Here is a 26,549-nt window from a genome sequence, read left to right on the forward strand (position 1 = left end):
GTGGGTGGGTCCTTTTATCCAGCACACACCTGTTGGTGGCAGGTGATGACATAAGTAGTTGCTGTGTCCCTGGGGCAGGCTAGTGGGATCACCTGTGAACTAACAGCAAACCCATCAAATTTGTTGGTTCCCCACAGTGAAAGTAAGCTCTGGCTTGCCACTGGGACTTCATGAGGAGAGTATAAACAAGACTAGTTTCCACCACTCCCGGGGTGAGGGGTGGGGGTGGGGGAGCAGGGCTCACATCAGCCAGTAAATTTATTTGTTAATGTCACTGTGCCTTGTGATATTAAGGAAAAAAAAATAAGTAAATGATTTTAGTAAAGATGGGTTTGTATATAGAGAAAAGACAAACAAGTTTTGAAGGTCTGAGTAAGTCATTTAAAGTACGTAAAGAATGAGACGTGGGGATGGGGTGTATGATATTAAAATTTCTAGATTCCAAGTCTAATATGTTGATGGCAAACCTTTGCTTAAACTGGTGGAGTTGTTGGTTGGCTCTTACTAAACAGAAATGTATGCTTAATCAAATTTAGTTGAAAAAAGTTTAGTTTGTTTCACCCAAGCTCTATCCAAACTTTGCACAGAAGTTACAGTACCAGACTGGACTAATCATCTGTGTGTACCATACCTATGGCTGGAGCTTATGCTGATGTGGCAGAGGAGTTGAAAAGGGAGGCAGGGGGGCTCAGGGAGGTCCCAGGAGAGTATAGGACCTCTCAGATGTTCTGTGTCTGTGGCAAGGCACCTAGTCTCTTGTTCAAGGAGGCCATGGAGACCCCACCTGGTGATTCTATCCAGGGTCAAGTGTACAAGAAAAGGGTCAACACAGAGGAAAATTTCCTCATTGCTTCCAAGTGAAACTATGATCAAGCAAGGCCCTTAACTTACCCTTAAATGAGTGGAACAGCTAGCCAAAGGAAGCCCAGAGTTGCCAAAGGTCCTCCCAAACCCAAGGGACCCCTGAGGATCAGATCCTCAACTGGCCTTAGCAGTAGAAGAGTGGCTAGCCAGGAGAGGAGGTACATGCCTTTAATCCCAACACTCAGAAGGCAGAGGCAGGCAGATCTTGTTGAGTTCAAGGCCACCCTAATCTATATAGAGAGTTCCAGGACAACCAGGGGACAAAGACTTGTCTCACAAAACATGTATATGTGCATGCACACACACACACACACACACACACACACAAGTATGCACACATACATCATAACTAAATGTAATTTTAAAAAGCTTTGGATGTTTGTTTGTTTTCTGTGTCTGAAAACAGATCAAGAGCACTTGCACTGATAATATGTAATTAATCCTCATCCTGAAAAATGAAAGATCAATGTAATTCCAGGTAGGAGTAGTCCAGGTAAAGCCAAAGTTGGTCCCCTGCCCTGAGGAAGTTCTAACGACCAGATTACTAACTGGGGAGAGATGGGGATCAGTGAACAGTCCTGGGATGCTGTTCTAACTCACTATGCTCCTGGAGTAAGCCTGCAAGAGTAGAGATCTGCCCCACCCCCTTAAAGGTCATTGGCAACTTCAGAACTGGCCCAATTTCACTCAGAGAGCCCAGGCCAGATTTGTGATCCTCATGGCCCACTATGGAGGTAAAAATGGCTGCTGTCTTACTTTGTCCTGGGTGAAAATAACAATCATTTAAAGTATGTCATTTAAAGTATGTAAAGAATGAGACGTGGGGATGGGGTGTATGATATTAAAATTTCTAGATTCCAAGTCTAATACGTTGATGGCAAACCTTTACTTAAACCAGTGGAGCTGTTGGTTGGCTCTTATTAAAAAGAACAAGTTCTTCCATCTCTAGGTGCTTCTGTTTCTGTGCCTACATCTTAAATAATAAGCACTTCCATGATGAGGTTTTCAAGTAATTATTTAATGTTTTTATTTACACTTTACCATGCAGAAAAACCCACACAGATTTCTGGCTGGAAGAGAGCCTTAGGGTGGAATGTTGGAAGTCCCTGACATACTCCTGGGGAACCTCAATATTAACACAGGAAATTTTGGGGTGCTGACTCCAGTTCTGTGAAGTAGAGGCAAAGTTGATAGACCAAGCTCAGTAGTCAACACTATCTCCCAGTTAGTCAGGTTTAGGTGGGAAATTAGACCTGCCTTTCCTCAGTCTGTTCAGTGGCCATGACTGCCCCTGCTCTGGAGAAGGCCGGGTGGAGCTTCTGTCTAGCCTGGGTCTTCATTCTGTGAGAGCCAGCTGGTGTAAGCAGCCTCGATGTTCCTGGCAATCACCTTACAAACGTCGTCAGTAGCTCTCAGTTCTAAGTGAATGGAAAGGTGAAACCACAAGAGCAAAACTATCGCTTATAGAAATGGTTGGCACTGATGAGGTTCAAGGCTGGCAAGCAAGGTTTGTTTTAAAAACACATTTGTAGATAAGAATGAGGTGAAACCTTATGGTGAAGGGTTGTAGCAGTGACATTGCCATTGTCGTGTCACTTTCCAGACAGAGAAATTAAGAAGACAGGCTCCCTGAGTGAGCTGTCCTAGAAGCGGAAAGACGCACACGGTATATACTCACTCATATAGACATATATTATAGGATAAACCTACTAAAACCTGTACATCTAGAGAAACTAATCAAGAGGGAGGACTCTGGTTAAAATGCTCAGTCCCTATCCAGAAAGGCAAAGAGGATGGACATCAGAAGAAGGAGCTCCACAAGGAGAGCAACAGAACCAAAAAATCTGAGCACAGGGGTCTTTCCTAAGACTGATACTCCAACCAAGTACCATGCATGGAGATAACCTAAGACCCCTGCACAGATGTAGCCCATGGCAGTTCAGTATCCAAGTGGGTTCCATTGTGATAGGAACAAGGACTGTCTCTGACATGAACTGATTGGCCTGCTCTTTAATTACCTCCCCCTGACGGGGGGAGCAGCATTACCAGGCCACAGAAGAAGACAATGCAGCCACTCCTGATGAGACCTAACTGACTAGGATCAGAAGGAAGGAAAAGAAGACCTCCCCTATCAGTGGACTTGGGGAGGGGCATGCATGCAGAGGGGGGAAGAAGGGAGGGACTGGGACGGGAAGAGGGAGAGAACCATAGGGGAATACAAAGTGAATAAAGTACAATTAATAAAGAATTAAAAAGAAAAAAAAGACAGGATCGCTGTGCCTTAGCCTAAATACTTGCATAAAAACAGAGAAAGGAGTGCTAAATGAACTGCCACAGGAGGGGTTAGACAAAGAGGAAAGCCCTGGTTTCCTCTCCCCACTCTCTCTGGGTCTTAGTGTTCCAAGGGCCAATTTTCGGAGCTGTCAGGTTACCAACGCTTACTTCAAGATCAACAAGAAGGTTTCTTAAGGTTCTAGAAAGAGTCCTGGGTAGTCATGGAAATACGTAGTCATTCAGAGGACGGTCATTCAAGTGGCCATAGAAACAGGCATAGGTCCTTGAGTAAGAAAGTAAAAGGTGAAGCATGAAGGGCTGTCAGCAAGTCAAAGAAGCCACAGCTCTGGCTCAAGGAGCTTCATAAGCCCTGGCTGCCCTTAGTGCTACCACACCCTCCTACCCCTCTACCATCTCCCCCCCACCCAGAGAGGCTGTTTCTGCTGCCACAGAGCTGGATATTTTTCAGAGCACTCAGGGTTGTGAAGTGCTGACCCATGTCAGGAGATAAATTCAACTCTTTTTCTGTTCCTCCTGGCATGCGTTGATGACAACCTCAGTCTCCGTCTTGAGATATTTTCTCCAGTATCATTTCTAGTAAAACAAACAAACAAACAAACAAACAAACAAAACCTTGTAGCCATTACATTGGGTGTGGGTTACCCAAGTTTAAGGTTATATGGGAGGGGAAGAGTTTACCAGCTGTCGCCTAAGCCATGATAAACCAGGCCAAGGCCAGTGGAGGTTTTGAAAGCTATTTGGCAGGACTGCTTCACCAGCGTTCCTTTTCTGGTATAGTTGGCTGGCTCGGTCTTCCAGTAATACTGCCTTTGCATTCTAATGGCTTATTTCTAATCTGTGAGAGATAGTAGTAATTCACTTACACATGAATTAGTGCTTTGGAGAATAGGAAAAAAAAATAAACCCACCATAATAACAACAAACAAGCAACACCATGCTTCCATAACTGAAGCTCTATCCACCAGACTAGGCCCTTCCCTCTTCAGGACAGGCTGGTTCCTTCCACCCCAGTTCTGTGTGAGGAGCTGGAGGCATGTGAGGGAGTAGGATATCCTAAGGAGTGAACTATTCGTCCTTCTTGCCCTGGCTGACTGCCTGTTGTTTTTACCACTGTGAGCCATGAAATGGCCAAGAGTCAAATGCCCCAGGCTGGGGTTGCAGTGGATTTAAGGGAAGGGGGGGTCAGAGGAAGATGACCAAAGTGCAAGGGAGACAGACAGACAGTAATCCTAATTCATGTATAGGTGAGAGGCCAATAAAACACACATACACACACCCATTGGTTGTGGTGGTTGTGGTGGTGGTGGTGGTGGTGGTGTGTGTGTTATACCCAGTTCGCGAGCCCCCAAAAGATCTCCAGGAATCGACTCCATTGTAAAACACATGAGGGTCTTTTTTATTGTAAATTACAAGCTGCAGCTCGGGCCTACACAGCCCCACCGCCGAAGTGGTGGGAGCTGAGCTCCCCGCACCCAGGTTAGTGGGGTGATTTATAGATTCTGGTCCATCCCAGCATGCCCAAGGCAGGGGCAATTCCTGCCTGGCAAGCATCTATTGGTCAAGGTGTTACATTTTGAATCGATTGTCTATAGGAAGGTTCCCAGACTATTAATGACCAGGTGTCCCTCCCTAGGGGGAGGGTCCAGTTTCCCTAGCAACTGTATCTCTAGTGGGTGGGGAAAGAACACAGCGAGGTAGCTCTCCCCTCAGGGAACTTACTAACTGCTGTACCGCACCTACTCTACATAGTCTTAACAATTGCTGCTTATCCTTTGGTCTCTCATGTGTGTGTGGCTGTGTAGGTAACAGAGCAGCGGTGAGAGTCAGAGGACAACTTTCAGGACTCAGTTGTGTGTTTTCACTATAGTAGGCACCGTGCTTTCATAGCAAACATTTACTCAGCGTCACCTCACCTGCACTTGCACCTGCAACTCATCCTTAAAATAGTACAACCAGCAGCAGTATTTAAAAAAAAAAAAGAGCATGTAAATGTCTTTATTAAAAGATTAAAAGTGTTTAACCATAGAAACAATCAGAGAATACAACCACAAGCTCCAGGTCGGTTGGTGATATCCGTGATGCTTATGTCTTCTTAAAAAGTATTAACTCCAGCATTGCTTCAAGGGGCTGGAGAGTGGCTCAGCAGTCAAGAGCACTGGCTGCTCTTCCAGAGGATCAGGTTCAACTCCCAGTAGCCACACAGCAGCTTACAACTGTCCTTAACTCTATTTCCAGGGCTCTGACACCCTCTCACAGCTGTACATTCAGGCCAAACACCAATGCACATTAAAAAAAAAAAAAAAGTATTAAGTCCAGAATATATTCAAAGAGCAGGCACTTTGCACACAAATAGTCTTGGCCAATCAGCATGGGAAAGATGCCCCATAGTCAGGCATGCTGGCACAGGCCTGTGATTCTAACCCTCAGGGCAGCAGCAGGAGGATCCTGAGTTTGAGGCCAACCTGGGCTACACAGGGAGACCCTGGAGACAAGGGTGCAGTGGTCATCAGAGAAATATAAATTAATACAATGATGAATGCTATTGCCTACCAGAAGGGCTAAAATTAAATACAACGATAATACCAGATCTTGGCGAGAGTATGAAGTAATTGAAATACATTTAAATTCCTGGCAAAATTGTACATTTTCATGATCAATTCTGGAGTGTTTGAAAGGATCTATTAAAACTAAAAATATGCTCACCCAGTGTCTAGCAGTTCTGCTCCTATTAATGTGCCCAAGAGTATGAGTGTTTATTACTCTCCAGGAGAAGAGAGATGGCCAGATAAACATCTCATTGCACTTTGCCCCAGAGGATGGGCAGGTGTGTAAGCAGACATAGACAGAAACAGTCATGAAGATATGGATGAAGCTTTTGTGTTTCAGAAAGCAAGTTCCCAGCTGGGCAAGGTGGCCCATGCCTGTAATCCCAGCCCTCAGGGAGGCAGAGGCAAATGGATCTCTGTGAATTCAAGGCCAGCCTGGTCTACAAAGTGAGTCCAGGACAGCCAAGGCTACACAGAGAAACCCTGTCTTGACAAACAAAACAAACAAACAAACAAAAAAACTGAAAGTTCCCAAAGGCCAGGTACACAGGTTGGGATTTCAGAAAGCAGAGCTGAAGGGGAAGGCAGGTTCTTCCAGAGCTTGCTAAGGAGGGAATTTGCCTAGGGCCATGCCAGGGATTGCTGTTAGGAACCACTCAGCTGTGGACTGAAGCCAGAGGGAAGACAACCTGTCAGGAGTTCAGCTGGGGTGAATAATCAGTGCGCTCTCTCTCTCTCCCTTTCTCTCTCCTTCCCTCCCTCCCTCTCCCTCTCTCTCCCCCTCTCTCTCTCTCTCTCTCTCTCTCTCTCTCTCTCTCTCTCTCTACCTGACTTGTGCCACCTGCCATTCTGAGGCGGGTGGCCTAGTAAAACTAGCACATTGCTCTAATGGCTGTACAGGAAGCCTCACATTCCATAATGGTGGAAGGGAAAGAGAGTAGGAAATGACACTCCTGATAAACTGGCTTAAACTGCTAACTTTTTTGTTTTAAAAATTTATCTTACATGTATGGGTGTTTTTTGCCTGCTTGTGAGTTTGCGCGCCACAGGAGTGCCTGGTACCTAGGGAGACCTGAAGGGGGCATCATATCCTCTGGATCCAGACTTAACCTACAGTTGGGAGGCGCTGTGTGTGTGCTGAGGATCAAATGTGGATGTCTGCAAGAGCAGCCTGTGCCCTTAACTGCTGAGTCATCTCTCCAGCCTGCTTAAAGTACCAATTATTGACACAGCCAATAATATCCTGGACAATCTTCCAGCCTTCTGCCTCAAAATGTCATGGGTTACAAATTGTACCGGGCTCTGTCCACCTCAGTTTACCTTGTCCTTTTCCTCTGACCCCCTCCTTTTCCTCCTGACCATTCACAAAGGAGCATAGGGTTTGGCCATGGATGGTATTCTCAGAAAGAATGTGAAAATGTCCTAGAGGAAAGTGAAAGGAGAGGCAAGATGCAATGTTTCTCTCTCAAGTCAAGCTCCTCCTTCTTATGTGGAACCCATTCCAGATTCTCATGACTTAGTTACCCAGTTTCCTTGAGATGCCCCCCCATGGTTATTAATCCCCGGGCTTAAAGGTCTGTCTTTGACTTATTAGACAGCGGACAGTGCTATGCTGATCATGTTCTTGCCAAGGACAGAACAAGCAAGGATGCCCTTATTCAGAAAAAAAGGAGACAAGGCAGGACTTCCCGACCTTGGGCAAGCAGAGAGACACTCCAGGCCTCTGGAAGGGGGACCCAGTGACCTCTACAAGCCCTTACCGAATGAATGGTTCTACCCACGCACATGGCTGGGAATGACCCTCTTTAGACCCTTGAGAAAGGTGCTTGGGCTCAGGATAATGCTTCGCTTCACCGGCAAACAGCCCGTGCTGCAGAGCTCATAGCTGGATCCCAGTTCCCTGCTGACAGGAGAAGCATAGCCAGGTCTTCCTGGCAGGTTGCCCTCATCAGATTAATTTATGCACACTGTTCTGCGCTTTGAGAAAGTTCCTTAAATAGTGAGGAGAGGAGCTCGTGAATTCCAGTGGAGCATACAGACCAAATAGCTCCAGAGGGGAGGAAGGGCAGCCAACTTCACACCATCACTGCTGTCGCTGCTGGGGCTCAGGAGGGCCCGCCCCCTGAGAGCCCGAAGCCAGGCTCAGGCCAGGAAGGGACAAGCTCCTGTTTCACTTGGATAAATCCCGCTAGGGCAGAGCTTCTGGATTCACTCTCAGCCCCTAAGGTTCCCAGTCAACCAGACAAGGGAGGCGGGGGAACAGCCAGGCCCAGGTAGATGCACCTTGTTCGCCACCCCGGCTCTGGATAGTGGGGTAGGATGGTCCCCACAGCCTCCTTTCCACAGCTCTCATCCCAGGATGCTGCAGTTATCCACAGCCCTGCGCCAGCCCGAGTTACACACGCCCAGCATGCACCTCCACTGCGCATTGTTAGAAAACACAGGAATGTAGAGAAACGTGCGCCTGTGCGCCTGTGGAGGTTACACGCGGGTTCACAAATCACACCAGGAGATCGGTTCCACGTGGGAGGTTTATTAGGGGAAGGGGGGTTGCAGAGAGAGAGAGAGAAAGAGAGAGAGAGAGAGAGAGAGAGAGAGAGAGAGAGAGAGAGAGAGGAGGAGGAGAGAAAGAGAGAGAGTAAGAGAGAGGAGGGTCTCCAGGAGTTCTTATAGGGGCATGCGCAGGTAGTTCCAGGTGGTCATCAGGTGGTCTGGGTGTCTTCACAAATGCCTGATAACTGGTCTGTCAGGTCCCTTGGGGCTGCCTGTAGAAGTGCCTGCTTACTGATCCCAACACACATGTCACACTCCCCAGCAAAAAAGCGGGTGGCAGCTTCCTTGAGGGCAGCGAGATGTGGAGCGTCTCTGGCCTCCCGCCTTCATGGTGCCATAGAAACTAGAGACAGCACATGTGGGCTTGTGGAGTGTGGACTCCTCTGCTCAAGCCCACAGTCCTTCTGCCTGTCAGGCTGTTCTTTAAGCCAAATTTAACTCCACCCTGTTCCTTGAGAGTGACCGGTTTGTATGTCCCTTAGCAGTCTCTTGACCAGGGACCTGGATCTTCAGCTTCGAATGAAGCTGTGTCCACTGGCTCCACGCTGCAGGTGTCCCCACCAAGAACTGGGGCGCCGAAATGGCAGCTGCGCTGTGGCTCATACTTACCAATAAACAAAACCCACTAGGATGCCCAGGAGAACTGTGAAGCAGTCTCCATCCCTCAGGGCTTGTTTCCCACAATGAGCTCATCCTGTTTTCTGTCTTCCCCAGCCAAGCTTAAGCGATGGTGAAAATTGGTTTGTTTTACAACCGCTACCAGCTGTGACCCTTCTCCGTACCCTTGCGCCTTACATCACATTCTTTAAGCACCTATAATTATGGCTCTAAGGAAACGTGTGTGTGTGTGTGTGTGTGTGTGTGTGTGTGTGTGTGTGTGTGTGATCACATGTGCATTTGGGTACCTGTGCACATGTACATATGCTCGGGGAGGCCCTAGGTCAACACCGAGTGTTGTTCTCAAGCTCTCTTCACTTTATTTATTTATTTTTTTTTTGAGATCAGGTCTCAGCAGTCAGCTAGGTCCAAGGATCTGCCCATCTCCCTTCCCAGAGCTGGGGTGACAAACACCTGATCCTATGCTTGTCTTTTTACACGGCTGCTACGGATCCAAACCTGGGTTCCATGGTTGTACAGCAAGCACTTTAGCAACTGGGCCATCTCGGCAGCTCCACACAAGTCTTGTGCAGCTTTAAGCTACACATAATAATAATAACAGCAACAACAGCAACAAAAGCTTTGGCATGCCAACATGAGATGCAGAGCCTAGGAGTTGGAATAGGATTGGCAAGTCACGGGGACAAAAGCCAAAAGGATGCAGACTGAGAAATACAGAGAGAAATGCCGGGCAGATAGTCCCACGGGAGTCTGTGCCTCTGAGTCCACGGCTGAGGAGCGGCTGTGTGCATTGTGGGGATGGACCTTGTGTGTCCCAAAACTTAGGAATGGGAGCATCAGTGCAGCAGCTTCTGAATGGCTTCCCCACCTCCACCCAAACATCTGCCCTGCTGTGTGCCACCGTCCTGCCAGAAAGCCGCCTAGCCTTGGCAAGGCCACATCCTGTATTGTGTGTGATTCAGGACCCACCCCCGCTGAGGTCCACTCTGCTGGGAAAACGAGTTCTCCCCCAGGGCCTTCAAGTGCCAGCCATCACATTCTCTCGTCTCTCCTATTTGTCTTGCCTTCTAGACAATAATGTCTCTTGTTTAAAAGTTCCAAGTCAAGCCAGTGTCTTTTCTGTTGTAGCTCCCCCGCCTTTGCCCATAATTCGTACTCAATGGGTACATATTACACTGAACAAGCAGCTCTTAGATGGCTTGTGATAACCAGGTTCCTCGTTAACAGGGGAGATGGGAACGTCTGTTATGAAGACCCGAGTCTCAGTCTGCTGGAAGGAAATGCCCTTTCTAGTAAAACCGTGGCAACCCCTTTTCATTTTAGGGATTCGTAACTCAGGTGTGCCAGTCCTAAATAAATCCAGATCCACTGTCCTCAAATCTATTGTTCGATTGAAGTGTGCATTATCATCTTGGATCTGGGCCAAAGGAATAATTAGAGAGAAGCAGAGGAGGTGAAGTGTGCGTGAGCAGAGCGCCCAGTTCCAGGCAGGGGGCAGCAGGTCCTGGGGAACTGCTAAGCCACACAGGGCTGGTGTGTGCAGAAAGAGCAGAGATACTGGAAGGTGAAATGTTATCCCTACCCCATGCGTCCTCATGCTTCATCAGGAGCCGCAACAATTCCCTGTCCTGTCCCTAATTCCGGAAAGGGAAAATGTAGAAAGGAACCCATAGCTTCTATCAGCAGGTGAATAAATGTTGACCCTCCACAGCCCTTCTTTCCTGGAAGACATCCTGCCTGCACTAGGGATCCTTCTCAGATTGTGTCTTGGTGTTGAGAAACTGTTTTCCCTGGCTAGAAACAGTGCCTCCTGGAAGGAGCCTCCACAAGCTCACCAAAGTTTAAAAGGCTCAGGACACTCAGAGAAAGTTAAAAGACCTACAAGGCCCTTTCCAAGGTTAGAAAAGCGGTCAACAGTTGCTGGGGAGAGGCTCTCTTCAGTGGAATTGCCTGCAGGTTGGGTGGGGATTTCTGGGCTGGCTTTTTGGCAATAACAGCTACCATGAAGTGTAAGGGACCCCAGTAAAAGCATTGGCTTACCAAGCTGGACTTGGATGGGACCACTTCCTTAATCCCTCATCCGTGTCATATCTGGGTTAAATAGATGTTTGTTCATGCCTCTCCAGGAAGAGTCACAAGACCCCTGGGAAACGATACTTGCTGCCATCTGGTCCCATGCTGGATGTGATCTCAAATTGTTTGAGCATATCTCAGTCTGGGAGGAGGAACAAGTGGTTCCTCATGGTGACAGGAAATCATATTACTTAAAGTCAACATGGAATGTACCAAGCAGACGAGTAAAGAGAATAAGAATCCCTTAGAAACGCGAATGAGTGTAGGCAGCATTTCTTCTTCCCCCAGCGAAAGCCTTGCCGGGTGCTCTAAACTGGAGACCAACGACAAAGGTGGCAAAGCCTTGAGGAGAGCAGCGACACTTCTCAGGGATTCTCATCTTCATGGCTTTTCCAGGCCCTCTTTCCTTGGTACATTCACATGTGGACTTTACACAACACAATTCCCAGTCCAGCGAGGAGCCAGCTGTATTTCTCTTGGAGGTAGCTTCCCAGACGGAGAGAGTTGGAAGTTTCGAATGAATGGCAATGCATTTCATGCTGCATTTAACAGTGAGCCCCAGTGTATCCTCTAACTAACAGAGCCTCTCTCCACAGGCACAGAGGGCACACAAAAAGGTCCCCAAGGGCAGTAGAGCACACCGCTCTTCTGAGAAGAAGCCTCACTCCACCCCTCCCTCAAGCATCGACGCACTGAGCACAGCACAGGGCAGCAGCCAGAGCACCCTGCATGACAGCCCATTCCCGGGATCCAGCCAGATGACCCCGCTTCCCAGAAATGAGCAGGACCGTACCCCACAGTCGAGCACCTCCGGCCCTGCCTGGTCCTTCCAGAGAAGCAAGTCTTTGTTTTGTTTGCCCAGCGGAGGCTCCTCCCCCTCTGAACCACAGCCACTACCAACTGGTTCCCCAAGACACAGTGCATCAGAGTGGAAGCCCAGCCACCTCATGTCCATTGATGCCTTAGAGGGGGCCCAAGAGACAGATGTGGACACGGGCCTACGGCTGTCCTCCTCGGACCTGTCTGTGGTCTCTGCATATTCTGCACCCAGTAGGTTTTGCAACATAGCGGAGGCATCTCTCCCTTCCAAGAGGTGCAGCAGCCACTGGCCAGCGCACAAGAGTCCCAAGGAAGGACCAATGCCTGCTGCCAGTGAGGTGAGCCCAGACGCCTCCCGAGTTTCCCAGCCTTTCTTCACCAGAGGCTCTCCCAGCCCTGCAGAGACAACTCCTGCAGCTCTCTCAGCTTCCGCTGCCTCCATGCTCCGAGGGCCATCCACACAGCTCCCTTGTCATGACCCCAGAGCCACACAGGGCGGCCAAGAGGTGCCACTGCCCCCGACAACACTGGGTCCCGAGGATGATGACATGGAAGAGTTCTACATCTGAGCATGTCTTGGTTTTCAGACAGACTCGGTCGCAGGAGCTTGGGTACCACTGCCCTCTACTCTTTGTTCACGGGGTGACCTCAGTCCCGTTGGCCAGCTCTGACTAGAACTCAGTTATCTGTCTTGGGAGATAGTTACCACATTGTCTATGCCACCTATCCTTAACTGACAGGTGGTGTATTTCTAGAGGCTCAGAGGGAAAAAAAAGAAAACACCTGACATTTTTATGGAAATAAATTTTCAACACACTTAAATCATAAAATCTATTTTTGAATGCTCAATTATACAAATTTAATGTTTCATATAATTATTTGAAATGAAAAAAAAAAAAAACATAGCCAGAGCTGACTTGACGATTATTCATACGGTGAAAGTAAAATAATGAAAGCCAAAATGTTGAATGGGAAAAGGACTCCAAGTGATTGGTATCAGAGCTTGGTGTGCCATGAATGGGGGCCTTCCTGGTTCCCCAGAGACACACAGGGACCAAGGACTCTAGAATCACAAAGTCCTTCCAGCGGATGCTTCGTAGGAAAGCTGTCAACTACGTCAGACAGCAGAATGCCTTGCTGTGAAGCCATTCAGCACTTGAAACTCACAGTCTGTACACAGCTGGCTAACAAGCCTTATAAAGTCTTAGCATGAGAAGCCAATGCCTTGCACACTTACAGAGTAACCCGAGTTATGAAACCTAGTTTTGCGCGCTCTCCCACAGCCGATTCTTGGTAGTAAGCAAGCGTGCAGAGCGTCCCCCCTGGACTGATTTGTGTACGAGAACTCATTGCCTGCAGTTACGAGTAACGGGTTAATGAGGTGTGATTGGGGAAACACTCAAGAGATTCTCTGGCTTTAAGAAAAGCACACTCTTAAGGGCTGCATACATCTCTCCATAAATGACCAGAGCCATCTTTTGTAGCACTGTCTCCGGTAAACAGTCTGAATGTCTGGAACATTTTTGGCTGTCCTTGTGATTGTATATGTGAGCAAATGCCCTGCTCCCCAAAGTAGGAAAATACGTGCAGTGCCCCACAAGGCCATCCTCCTGTGAGTGCACAGGAGCGTTAGGGAAAGCAGGGGTGATGCAGCCATGCTGGCTTTCCCCAGCTCTTGTCTGTTGCTACCACTGTGTAAATGGTGGTTAGACCTCCTGTAACGCTAAGTTTACAACCCCAACCTCACCAATGCCAAGCTCCGCCTTTGGGGGCAATGCCAAACTATCCCTAGATTCTGTTTAGCCTTGGGAAAGAAAAGCATGGGTGTGTACTCTGCCCATCGTGGTGCTTCTTGTCTAAATTACTCATGGGTGAGTCTTCTCTCTGGAAGGGCCCACACCAGCACAGACACAGCCTCAGACCCTTTCCAGCAGGGACTTCAGGCTCTCTTTAATCATCGCCATCAGTCAGCCTCAGGTTCACCAGCCTCACAAAGAAAGCCCAAGGCTCTACCTTGTCTCAGCCATTTTGGACTTCCCAGGACTCTGAAATCTGCTCCCATGTAAATAAATTAAAAAAAAAAAAAAGTGGTCTCTTCTTATTCTGGACCAGGAGTAAGCCAACTTCTGAAAAGGGCTAGATAATAAATACTTTAAACTTTGTCAATCGTGTTTTAAACTTTATCCAGATATGTTGCTATTGCTTCTATTGCAGCATGAGAAATAAAATATATGTGAATGGGAGTGGCTGATTTGCAATCAAACTTCATTTCTAAGAAGAGGTTAAAGCCTGTATTGGCTAAATTGGAGAGCTCTTAAAATAGATTGCTGTGAAAGGTTGATTCAAGATTCCAGCTGGCCTTCAGCTTAGGTTTCCAAGCTTATGCTCCTGCTGTTGTTGTTGTTGTTGTTGCTGCTGCTGCTGCTCATGATGATGATGATGATGATGATGATGTTGATGGTGGTGGTGATGTGTGTGTTTGTGTGTGTGATACCAAGAAACTTGACTTCTCAGGACAAGCTAGTGACTGCAGAACCACAGGCTCAGAGTGCAAGGGAATGCTTTCTGTGAAGATGATTCCTAATAAGCCCCTACAGCCCACCTCCAGCCCAGAAGTAGGACTCCAAGTCAGTAGCTGATAGTGATAAGCAACATGCCAACATCAGAAAGGAGGAAAAATAGCTTAGGGGTGATGGCAGGCCACTGGGACAGGGATCCACCGCACCACTGCCAAAGTCAGAGAGGCAAAAGCGAGGGCCCTGCATCCCTGCAATGGCTTCTGTCTTCATTCCCCAGGGTATCCCCTTTTTTAGTATACTCGCCCCATGAGGATTACTTTGGAGCCAGCCCAACTCCAGTCTCGGCATTTCTACCCTTTCTCCGTGAGCTGTTCCCCCACATACTGTCCGCCAAACCGGGTGGCCCCCAAAAGATGTCAACGATACCACAGAGAACAGCTTGTGAGTGCCCTCCTCCTGCCGCAGGACACTCCCAGGCTCCCCGATGCTGGCACGTGGAAGTGTGCAGATGAAGCACAGCACAGTGACAGTCTGTAAGCCCTTGTTCTCGTGCCACGGAACTAGCGCCCTCCTCCTGCCCACCCACCGGTGAGTCCTGACTCTTGAGGTGGTACCTTCTGATAGATACTAGAATCCAACCAGTGAAGAATAAATGTGTCCAACTGTAAAAATATCGAGGTGATCCGATAAGCTATTCCTCTTCTGGACTGTCCTTTAACCCCTCGCTTTATGTTGTCTGGTGAGATCCAATCTCTTGCCTTTAAGCACCCACCCCCAACTGTGTGTGGAGGGCTGCCTTGGTCGAGTTTACATTACATCCCTTATTGCCTTGATTCTTCATCACTGCTCAGGGTGTCCCTTTGTCCTACACTAAGAACGACCTAGTGACTGCTTTAGACATCAGATATATCTCAGTGTGTCCCCAACTGAACTGACAAACTACAGAAATCACGTTGAGTTCCATCAGCTGGTTACGTGTGTATCAGAGGGACTCATGGGGGCAGAGATGGCCCTTCTGTGATGGGGGAGGGTAATGTGACATCTGATTAAACACATTGTCTTAAGTGCTGGTGTTCTTTGGGTCTCAAGACCCAAAGAACAGGGGACTCACAGGAGAGGATTACATCCCTTCACCTCTCGGGAGAACGGATGACTGCCTTAAGCACGTGGCTGACGTCTTTATCTCAGGAAATCCAGGAGAAATGTCTGCGTTTTTCTAGCCCCTTCTCTCTGTAATGAATGGGTTTTCTAGTCTGTCAGCTATCGGGCACCTGAGCAGACTCACAGAAACAGAGGGGGAAAATTAAAGACAAATCAAACCAACCGTGAAGGACTGGGTATAGCTCAGTAGTGCAGCATTCACCTAGCATACATGGGGCACTGGGATCAATCCCAGCATTAAAAAGTGGGGGAGTGGGGACCAGAGAGATGGCTCATTAGTTAAGATCATGTGTCCCTCTTCCAGAGTCCCTACCCTGGCCTTCACAGGTACCTGTGGGATACATACATATACACAGGCAAAATACTCATATACAGAAAATAGATAAATCTAAAAATAATAAAAATTTAAACACACTGTGGAGCCCTCCTCCATTGAACGCCCCAACAACGGCACCAACAACAGTTCTTGCAGGTGAACTCCAGGCCTGGATGGCAGGGGCGCTCTGGGGGAAGTGGACAGTGGCCTCCGTCCCCATGCCAGGGCCCATTGCTCCATGTGGCTGCTCTTTGCTGGGTTCAGCCCTTCCTGGATCCTCCGGAAAGACTTGAGAGAATAACAGGTGAAGCCAGTATTGGAAAAAAAAGAAAAGATTTTCACAGGAAATATACTTTGTCACCATTAATTATTGCAACAAATGGATTTATGAAAGGTCGGGGACCTGAATATAAAAATTGTACATAAGTATATTTTTCCAACTTTTACCGAAGGCTTCTTCTAACTTGGGGACATAGAGGACTAGTCACTCAATGGCTTTAAATGCCTTAATCCATCCTGGTAAATAATATAGGCAAAGATGAACAGTAGCATTGGTCCCTTAGATTTTTTAGTGACTGCCCTAGTCTGTTTTCTTTTGTAGAGGTACTGTGCCACTACCAGTAATGTATTCCTTTCAGAAGGATGTTCAAGGAATGCTTGGTGATAGTGAAAAATTTCCTCCTGAGCCCCATGGCACCGTCCCTGAACATTCCATTTGGGACTGTCCTAGCTTTCTATTTCTGCGATAGCCACAATGATCAAAAGCAACTTCAGGAGGAAATGATGTACTTGGCTTACACATCCCGATCACAGTCCGTCCTGAAGGAAAGTCAGGGCAGGAACTCAAGCAACCTGGAGGCAGGAGCTGATGCAGAGGCCATGGACGGGTGCCACGTACTGGCTTGCTCCTCAGGCGCACTCAGCCTGCTTCCTTTTCCCACTCACAGCCTTTCTTACGCCACCCCAGTGGGCTGAGCCGCCCCACATTAATCATTAATCAGACTTGCCTACAGGCAATCGACAGAGGCGTTTTCTCATGGAGGTCCCCACTTCCCGGAGGACAATAGCATCTGGAGAGTTAGCAAAGACAAATCCCCTCCCCAGGTGCCACAATGACCAGATGCGTTTAGTGTCTGAAAGAAGCCTTAAGTCAGCTGTGCCTGTCTCCATCCCTGGTTCCAGAGCTTCCTGACTGGAGTGTGTGTGTCCTGCCAGAAATGGTCGCTGCAAGGAGCCGCTTCCAGGCCGGTGGGCCTCCCTGAAGAAGACAGAGGAGGGCTCTGGTGCCGCCTGGCGGCCACTGCCACCAAACACAACAAGCCCAGCGCTCCTTTCCACTAAGAAGATTCTGCCTACCAGAACAGGAAGAAGGCATTTCTCCTCCATTTATTATTCTGAGCTTCACTTTCTGTTTTGTTTTCCCACAAAGTACTGAGACAAGTTAAACTGTGTAAATAGAAATAGAAAGTTAGGAACAAAAAAAAAAAAAAAAAAAAAACAGACTCTACAAATAACATCGAGCAATATAAAGTAAAATGTAACTGCGCTAATTGATGGTTGTGAAAGCCAACAAAAGGGAAGGGAAGTAGCCTTAGAGAACAATAAATATAGATATACATATATACATGCATACACACACATACAGATACAAACACGTTATATACACGTAAATCTACACATTCAAATACGTGTACACACACGCACACAGATACACATACCGGTACATGTACACACACACATAAACACATAGAGATACATATACACACATATGTATAGCTGCACATACACATATGTGAATACATGTATGTGTACACATGCAGAAACAGATACACATGCAGATGCATATACATATATGACTGAGGAAACTAGCGGTGACTTGTCACCTCGGTGCAGTCCCTCCGAGAAAATCAGGCAACTTCTAGAGCACATTCCTAAAGTCACCTTCTCTCCTGAGTTACTACCTCAGTCCAGGTTAGTGGCTTGGGGGGGGGGGTGAAATTGACAACAGCTGGAGGAGGGGGCACTCCTTCCGTGTGCCTCTACCAAACATCCCTCAGCCGCGCTGTGAGGCCAGGGAATTTCCTAGGGGCTGGCTTCTTCCAGGTTTTTGAAGCTCTTGTGCTGTTAGGAAAACTGAAGGCAGAGGCAGGACTAACATCCTGTCAAGAGCCACTGCCCTGGCCTGAGCTGATGGAGGGCTCCTGTCTGTCCAGCCCTCTCCGCATCCTCAGCCATCCTCTGCAGCTGCAAAGCCGGCTTCCATTCTCTGGTCTCCCCGGCTAGAAGAGAAGCAAGCACTGCACGCTCAGTCCCCCGCCACACCCTATGCTGAGGTACCTGAAAATCCAGAGGAACACGTGTCTCCACACTCTTTTCTTCAACAATGTGGATGCTTGGTTATTCCACTCTTCATTCATTCATTCATTCATTCATTCATTCATCCATTTATGTATTCATTCAACTATCTTTACTACTCGCCTTTTAACCATAGATTTTAGAATCATTTTCCTGATACATTTAATATAACTAACCTAGGTTTACTTCACAAAATGGAGTCTAGAATTTTCGCATCAAAAAGACCTACCTCCCAAATCCATGAGCTGTCACTCGCTGTGAGCAGAAGGGGTCCATCACCTGTAACATACGGGCCTCAGTGGGTCATTTTGAGGTTTCAGTTACATAATTTGTGTCAAGGCCCCTGGATTGCCTGCATACAGGGGTTTCAGAAATGTGGCATTTTCTTTTCTAAAGGATGGTCATAGTTTCCGAGCATGCTGAGGAGGGAAAACAAAGTTTTGCTTTAGCGAGCTTTCTTAGCACCCCTCTCCCTGACCTCCCTACAGACCGGAAGTCACAGCTGTGATAAGCACCTCACCTGTCACTACTTCTTCAACCCTAGTTTTGTTTCATTTTTACCTGTCTATTTCAAGGCATCACCAGAGAAGCCAAACCCTACGTCACTCTACGACTATACTTTTCCTTCCCAGACCTCCAGCCTGAGCATCCCTCCCCTAATCATTCTTTTCCTTCTTGCTCTCTCCAACCCCTCCTGTCTATAGAAGCTTTGTGCCATCTTTGGACCATCTCCCTGCCTAACCCACTAGGGGCTCAAGGTGCCATTGCCTGCTGCCCTGTAGCCATCTTTGACCCTCTGGCCTTCTACAAACTTCATCCACTCCCAGCCCTCCTGCTAGATGCTCTGTTCCATCCCACAACTTCAGGCAGTGCTGAACTAAGTCCTCATCCTCTGCTCTTTAGCCTCTTCCAGGTTTCCATGCCCCAAGCCTTTTCTGATTTCCTTCCTTTCCTTACAAATGCCCCCAAGTCACCTTGCATTGCTCTACTCTCAGAAGCTAACCCGGCCCCACTCAATCAAGGGCAGAATTGCCCATTGCTTCAACAGCATCCCTCCTTATTGTATAAGACCAAAGGCATGGAGGAACAAGAATAATAGTAAAACAGGTCAACAGCCAAAGCCTTCATGCTTGGCAGTAGATGGAAGCCTGAAACTCAAATCAGAGGGAACCAATTTAAGCCACAGATGGTTCCTTGTCTTATTTCTTCTCCAAAAGTTATGTTCTACTCCTGTAAAATGGACCTCCTGCCCCCACTACCAGCCATCTCACCCCTTGCCAGGGGCTCTGGAGGTCTCCTTGGTCATAAAAATCAGGGGTTTTCTGGGTCTGTATTCACCACCCAAGCTGTTTCCTCAGACCTGTGGAGACCCTCGGACCTTTCTGATGAGGTTCAGCACTCATGGCTCTGCCCTGTTGTCAGGATTGTCTCCCCCGCCTCGTGTTGCCCTTGCTAGAAACAGGAGCCTTGCTGCCCTCCCTATCTCTTAGCATCTGGGTCACATTGACCATCCCAGCTACTCTGCCAGTCACATTCTGTCCTGCACCTACCCCAGCCTGTGCTCTGAGACTTCCCATTCCGTGTGCTGCAGCCTCCTGGGGCTGTCCTGTGCACATTTCCAGTCTCTCCCACACATTCCACAACAGTTTCTTAGAAGCTAGGCCTCGTTTTCAGCTACTGGCCACATATTCATGCTATGACACTTTTCTGTGCCTCAAAATCCACCCCACCAAGCACCACAGCAAAAATATATCACAAAGGACTCTTCCTCGGCCCTTTCCAGCTCCTCTCCTCCTCCTCCTCCTCCTCCTCCTCCTCCTCCTCCTCCTCCTCCTCCTCCTCCTCCTCCTCCTCCTTCCCTCCTCCTCCTCCTGCTCCTGCTCTTTCTCCTCCTCCTGGTTCTCTCGGATCTGTCAATGGTATGTGAAGCACTAAGGCAGCAGAGCAGACAGAGCTATGGAGCCACGCAAGACCCGCTAGCTGTGTGACCTTCATTAAGCCACTCCTCAGTCCTGCCTCCCTCGTTTGCAGAGTTGTGGGGGTCCAACAAAGACTCAGGGGAAGCCAGGGAGGTCTTTGCGTTAGAGGCAAGCTTTCAGAATGGACCAGAAACTTAGCCATCAAGATTAATATGCTCAGGAATGAAACCTTTTCACAGTCAGGCACAGCTTTCATCCGTTTTTATCCAAGGTTTTCCAAGATACTCAATTTATGTGTATCTGTGGCTTTTAGCACTGATTATTACCACTGTTTTTGGAATGACCCATTATTCTGTTTCCAAGACTCTATCCCAAGGAAAGTGTTAAAACAGAGCTGTTTGTGTATTTGTTTATCACAGAACAGTTTATAATATCAAACCATCGGTGATGGTGGTAGGCAAATTGAATATTACATGATTCACACATTTGAAAAGAAAAGGAAATTAGGGGCACAGATATAAGAAATAATGCTTCAAATGATGTTAACAACAAAAGATAAAGCCCGATAAAACTTTAAGCTAAAAAAAGTTGGTATGTGATGCAGGTGTAATGGTACACAATTGCAATCCAGCTCTTGGAAAAGGGAGGTAGGAGAATTATGAGTTCGAGGTCAGCCCTAGCAATGTAGCAGTTAAGGAGCACTTGCTGTTCTTGCAGTGGACCCAGAACTCACAACCATCTGAAACGCCAGTTCCAGGAGGTCAGACCCTCTCTTCTGGCCTCTATGACCATTGCATACATGTGGTAGAAAGACATACATGTAGACAAAAACACCTGTACAAACAAAATACAATAACTCTACACCAATGGCCTAGATGTGGTTTTAAATAGGAAAGTCCTGCTGGTGGTGCATGGAAGCAGAGGGGCGCCTGGTTTAGGTGCCTTCTGTGTCTTTGAAAGGCACGTGTAGGTATCCATATATGACATGAAAGATCTGCTATTATGACAGCCAAATATACAGAGTTCCAGGCCCATCATGGTCACTCAGGATAGCCAGGGCCACATAGTTCCCTCAGAAGTGCTGTCATCACACCCATGGTTTGACAGGTAACTCACCTTCTTATAGACAGGGACACGTGCACAAGCTAGGCAGTTCCTCACCTTTCTCATATGGGATGCAAGACAGAAGAAATGAGAATGAGCCCTTCCCTTCCCTTCACCCCCAATCAAGGATCAAACTTTCCACCACCATCTTCTTTCATGTTTGGAGAAGGAAGGGGCCAGACATATAGATAAGGAGGGTAGAGACCCTCAAAACTCCCGTAGAAGAATCAGAGAAATGCCTCAGTCTCCACTCTTCCTCACTGCTGAGTCTTGGAGGGAGAGCAGAGGATGAGGCCTGGGTAGGGCATCCCAGTTCCCCAAAACATTCTGATTCATCACTGCGCCTTCAGCACTTGAAATGCTTCAAACCTTCTTTGTTTTAAAGAGGAGACATGACTTATGATTTCATGTTATCCCATGGAGCACACAGAGAACCAGTGCTTTCAAGCCCTCAGCACCGGCTAAGTACAGCCAGGCATAGAAGGGAATCAGGCGGGGCCAGGATCAAGCCGCTTAGGAGGCTGAATCTATGATAGTTCAGCAGGACCAAAGCCCATCCTGAATTCTCAAATCAGACTCCATGTCATCATTCTCTCTTTATGCTTCTAACGTCCACCTGAATCTAGGGCAGAGCAGAAAGCAGGAGCAGGATTCTTACTGTGGAAGGAATAAGCAAGGCAGTGATTATGTGCACTCTTTCTTCTTGTTCTGAGGAAATAGCTCACAAAACCAACTTAGGGAAGGAAGGGCCCGTTTTGGTTCACGGTTTAAGAGTCAGTGCCACCCATCACAGTGGGAAAGGCATGGCGGCAGAAGCACAGAGCTTCTTCAAAGCACGTTTGTAGTCCAGAAGCCGAGAACCCACAGGAAGTGAGACCAGACCACCAAAACTCAGGTCCTGCCCCCAGTCACCCACTGTCTCCAACAAACCTGGACTCACAAAGAGCCCGGTCTTCCAAACAGCATCACCAGCTAGGCACCAAGTGTGTAAACACTGTGTCTGCAGAGGACATTTCACACCCGTTACAGCGACGAGGCCCCTGAGACATGCGGATGAATGTTTAGGAATGTCTAAGGAGCCACCCTAGAATGAATTCACGGGTCACAGCATGTGACACACTTCCCTCACCTCATCACAGTCTGTCCAGCTTTGTCTCAGCTGAGCAAAACTGATGTGGCAACTCATTTTAGCCAAGCCCTTGTCAGAGCAATTGTCCTGTTTCTCAGTGTCTTCTGTTCACTTGATTAAACCACTGTAAGTCCTTCTGAGTATCACCCCTAGACAGCACAGAGATGGCGCCATAGCTAAATCCTATCCACTGACGACACGAAAACGTCTCCCGTAGCTTTCAGAGGCTGCTCCTTTACCACTGAGATCGTTTCTGATAGAGAAGGAGTCTGCGGAAAGAGATTTAAACACTGCAGGGGCGGGGGGGAAGAACAGAGAGGTATGAATGAACAAAGGAATGGAATGGGGTGACATGTTCGCAGAAGCCTCTCTGGCCAGGCAGGCCTCACAGCAATGCTGGTGTTCCTCTACCTCTACCCTGGATGCATGCATGCTACTGTCTTTGGGGGCACTGTAACACTGGTCTAATAAAAACTGTGGGAACCCCCAAGTCCTGAATAGAAAGTCCCACCACATCCTGGAGAAATAGGGCTGGACACCATGGCTGCCTTCTGGAGAGCTCCGGAGATTTCCCTTGAACAAGACACACAGGAACTCCACCTCTGCACCACACAGAAAGGAGAGCTTTGGTCGCCAACCATTTCCAAGCCACCATTTTGTACTTTTGCGGCAGGCAGAGAGATCTGAAATATGCTAACAGATCTGAGGTGGGAGAGGGCACACACTTGGCGGAAGAGCCCTCTGCGGTCGCCGAGAGCCAACTGCATGCCAGGTGCTGTGTGCTAAACACCACTGCTTCTTTTTCAGTTCCCAGAATGGCCCCCGTGATAGGCTGCGTTATATTTATTTATCCTTCAGAAGGTAGAACATTGGTAAGGTGAAGGAATTTATCATCTGTTCAACATGCCACTGGGGTGCTGCCTGGGCCCCACTTCTCATGTGATCCTGGCAGGGTGAGCATAAGGCCTCATTCAGGTTAAGCAAGCACTGAGTTAACCCTCAAGGCTTTTTCTATTTTCAGTTCAAAACAGGATCTCTTCAAGTTGACTCAGCCAGCCATAAAGTTGGTAGGTAGCCCAGGCTGGCCTCAAACCTGTGATCCTCCTACCTCACGGAGCTGGGATTACAGGCCTGTACCACCACCCCTGGCAAGGTCTCAGTTTTAAACCCAGGTCCATCTAACTGCAAAGACACTGCTCTAAGTCAGCACACAGGATTATCGTTAACCCCCCCCCCCCACTTTGAAGTAGTTCTTAGCTATAAACAGAACCCAGTCTCCTGGGTAAATGTAGGAAGGCACGTGGTCCAGGAATGCCAGGCCAACCCCAGAACCTCAGGAGGGATGGAGATCCAGGCTTGAGTGTATATAGCAGGTGTGAGGTCAAGACCAATACCAAGCCACTCTTGCCTTTTTCTAGCAGAAACACCACTGGTACTCTGACCTACCAATGGGTATCAGACTTCCCAGACACCTTTGCTGTGTTTAGCTGGTCAGTCTCCCTTCACTTCCTGCCATTTTCTGTCTCTTCGGGGTGTTTCTAACCCACAGGGGTGGTGAGCCTTGTTGTTAATGGTGTTTGGGATTACCATGCAAACACACCTCTGGGCATGCCCGTGATGGTGTCTGTTTAACTTAGGTTTAACTTAGAAGGGAAGTCACATCCTGCATGTGAGCAGAACCATCCCTTGAGCTGGGGTCCAGACTGAAGAAAAAGGAGAAAGTAAGGTGAGCACCGGCACTCACCTCTCTCTGCTCCTAACCAAAGATGAAATGTGACCAGACCCTTTGTACTCGACTTTTGTACTCGACCCTTTGCCCACGACTTCACTGCCATGACGGCCCTTAACCTATGAGTCAAGAGAGAAAAATAAACCTTCAGTTTCACTGTCAAGTACTTTTTCACAACACAGAAATAGTAACTACTACCGACACATGCACACACAAACACACACACACAAATGCATGCACAAACACACACACACACACAACACACACATGCATGCATGAATGCATGCTTTGGTCTTTGGATACATAAAATCTGATTGTGTAAAGGAAGGCAGCTCCGTGGAAGGACCAGACAAGGAATTTGAGAGTAGATGAATAAAGACATGGTGGATGGGGAGATATGATCAGATGCTTTGACCGTGAAACAGAACAATATCATCTCAAAGCACAGGAGACATGGAAGGATATGTCAGCTGTTGTGGGTTATGATATTTACTATTGATATATCTTTTAGTTAAGCAGCAGTTATTCCTAAACAGCTGTATAACCAAATCATCACAGAGACTGGGATTTATTTAATTAACCTAGAGCACAAGGCTGAGCAATAGTTACTCCATCCTAAACCTCCAAACGCTCATAGTTTCCTACCATTCAGATTCACCCATTATACTTGCTTCTGGTCATGTCTTAGGTCCGGTTTATTTCTCCACATGGTTCCAAGACATCTCCTGCAGATTCTCCTTCTCTTCCCTGCCTCCTTCCTCTTTCTCTCTAGACCTCTCTGGACCAGGATGTCCCACCCTATCCTCTCCATTGCTTAGCATTGTGGCTGGTTGTTTTAATTGATAATATAGAGAACAAATGGTGGCATGTTTACACAAACTTGAGACAGGTGATGCTTAGAATAAGCAGAGTATAGAATAATAATGTCCAGATTGAAACCAGATAGTAGACGAGAGAAATCAGCATTTGAATGAACAAGGGTAAATTGTATACATTCCACAAGAACATTATGCCAACAGTCAGCCTTCCCTAAAACTTGCCCAGTATGTGTGCAGCGGGGAAGAATGATCAGGACAGGACAGGAATGAGCTAGGATTCCACTTCTGCCAGATGGTGGGGAGTGCGGAGAAGCAAGAGCTTAATCACTGGGCTGGTTAGCTTTTCTGACGCAAGCTGTCATCTGGGAAGAGGGAACCCCCGTTGGGGAAATGGCTCCATTAGATTGGACAGGAGACAATTCTGTGTGGTGTTTTCTTGATTAATGGTTGATGTGAGAGGACCCTGCTTTCTGTGGGTGGTGCTACTCCAGGCGGGTAATCCTGAGTAGTATCAGAAAGCAGGCTGAGCAATCTGTGGGGCGAAAGCTAGTAAGCAGTGTTCTTTCATGCTCTCTGCTTTAGCTCTTCCCTCCAGGCTCCTGCTTTGAGTTCCTGCCTTGACGTCATGATAAACTGTAGCTGTAAGATGAAATCAATCCTTTCCTCCCCACATAGCTTCTGGACATAGTGTTTTATTACTGCAATAGAAAGAGAAGAGGACATTCCCCATGGAGTAGTATTTCTTTAGAGTTCGAGGGAGGCAAAGTAGGCCGTGAAATGGGGAAAGAAAGCACAAAGGGTTGTGGCCATGGAGATGTGTATACATGGGATGGGACAGATGGCCAAAGGAGCCTGCATTCTGGACAGTGTCCTAAGATGTACCGGGAGGAGGTATGGATTACAAACAGACCACTCAGGCCTGCTGTGTTTGCCGCTCGATACTTAAACAGTACTCAGTTCTTAAACAATACTGTGTTTAAGCAGCAAAGGTTTGTGAAAGAAATGAATTAGTGTGTTGAGTCTCTGGGAGGCAATGGGTTGCATTTGGGGGACTGCGCATCTGGGAACCATCTCTGCTGTTGTTACTGAGTGGCGGTCTCACAGCCAAGGCCACACCATCACGCTTTCTCAAAATGTGTCTATGGGTGTTATCTTCTGCCCCTTGCTGTAAAATAGGGCTGTCTCTTTACTGGAGCCTTCTCTCATGATTATGCCCTGGCTTCTAGGGGCCCAGGGCACACACTCTGCCTCCTCCCCTAAGAATGAAGACAGGTCAAAGGGAAAAGGTTGCCCAAGGGCCTGGCAGCCACATTCATACTAAGTGTCTGCCACAGCATGGTGTGAGCTGTGTCTCACACTTACTTAAGGCACGTGACAGTGACCATGGCCTGGACTCTCTTGACCAGACAATCCCCAAGAGCCACAGAGAAAGCCTCAAGGAGTCTAGTCTTGCTATAATAGTTTTGAAACAGACCTGGAAGAAAAGTGACGCGTGGGAATGAACTGTGTGAGAACTCCTCCTGGGAGTGAGCGACAGCAACACCGGCTAGGCTACCTCCACAATGCGCCTGCGTAGAAAGCACCCGTCTGTGTAATCAGCTGGTGAGACAAGGATTCTTCGGGTAGGGAAGCTGTCACAGACATTTCGGGTCACCCGCCACATGTTCACTCTCTTCTTGGTTACAGGAAAGCTAACCCACTTTGGAGTAGCCTGGGGTGGTCAGGTGACCC

At 47.8% G+C, this 26,549-nt stretch overlaps 2 protein-coding genes across 2 annotated transcripts in view; both read left to right on the plus strand.

The window, feature by feature from the left end:
• Window positions 1-14,011, plus strand: part of Fam124a (family with sequence similarity 124 member A) — a 54,139-nt gene extending 40,128 nt beyond the window's left edge. The window contains exon 4 of the mRNA XM_060391291.1: window positions 11,546-14,011. Coding sequence (XP_060247274.1) covers window positions 11,546-12,337 — 792 coding nt within the window. The 3' untranslated portion in view covers window positions 12,338-14,011. The remainder of the gene's footprint in view (window positions 1-11,545) is intronic.
• Serpine3 (serpin family E member 3) overlaps window positions 1-26,549 on the plus strand; it is a 123,336-nt gene that overhangs the window by 40,086 nt on the left and 56,701 nt on the right. The gene's annotated exons all lie outside the window — the stretch shown is intronic.

The sequence above is a fragment of the Meriones unguiculatus genome, chromosome 9, assembly GCF_030254825.1.
Source record: "Meriones unguiculatus strain TT.TT164.6M chromosome 9, Bangor_MerUng_6.1, whole genome shotgun sequence".
NCBI lineage: Eukaryota > Metazoa > Chordata > Mammalia > Rodentia > Muridae > Meriones > Meriones unguiculatus.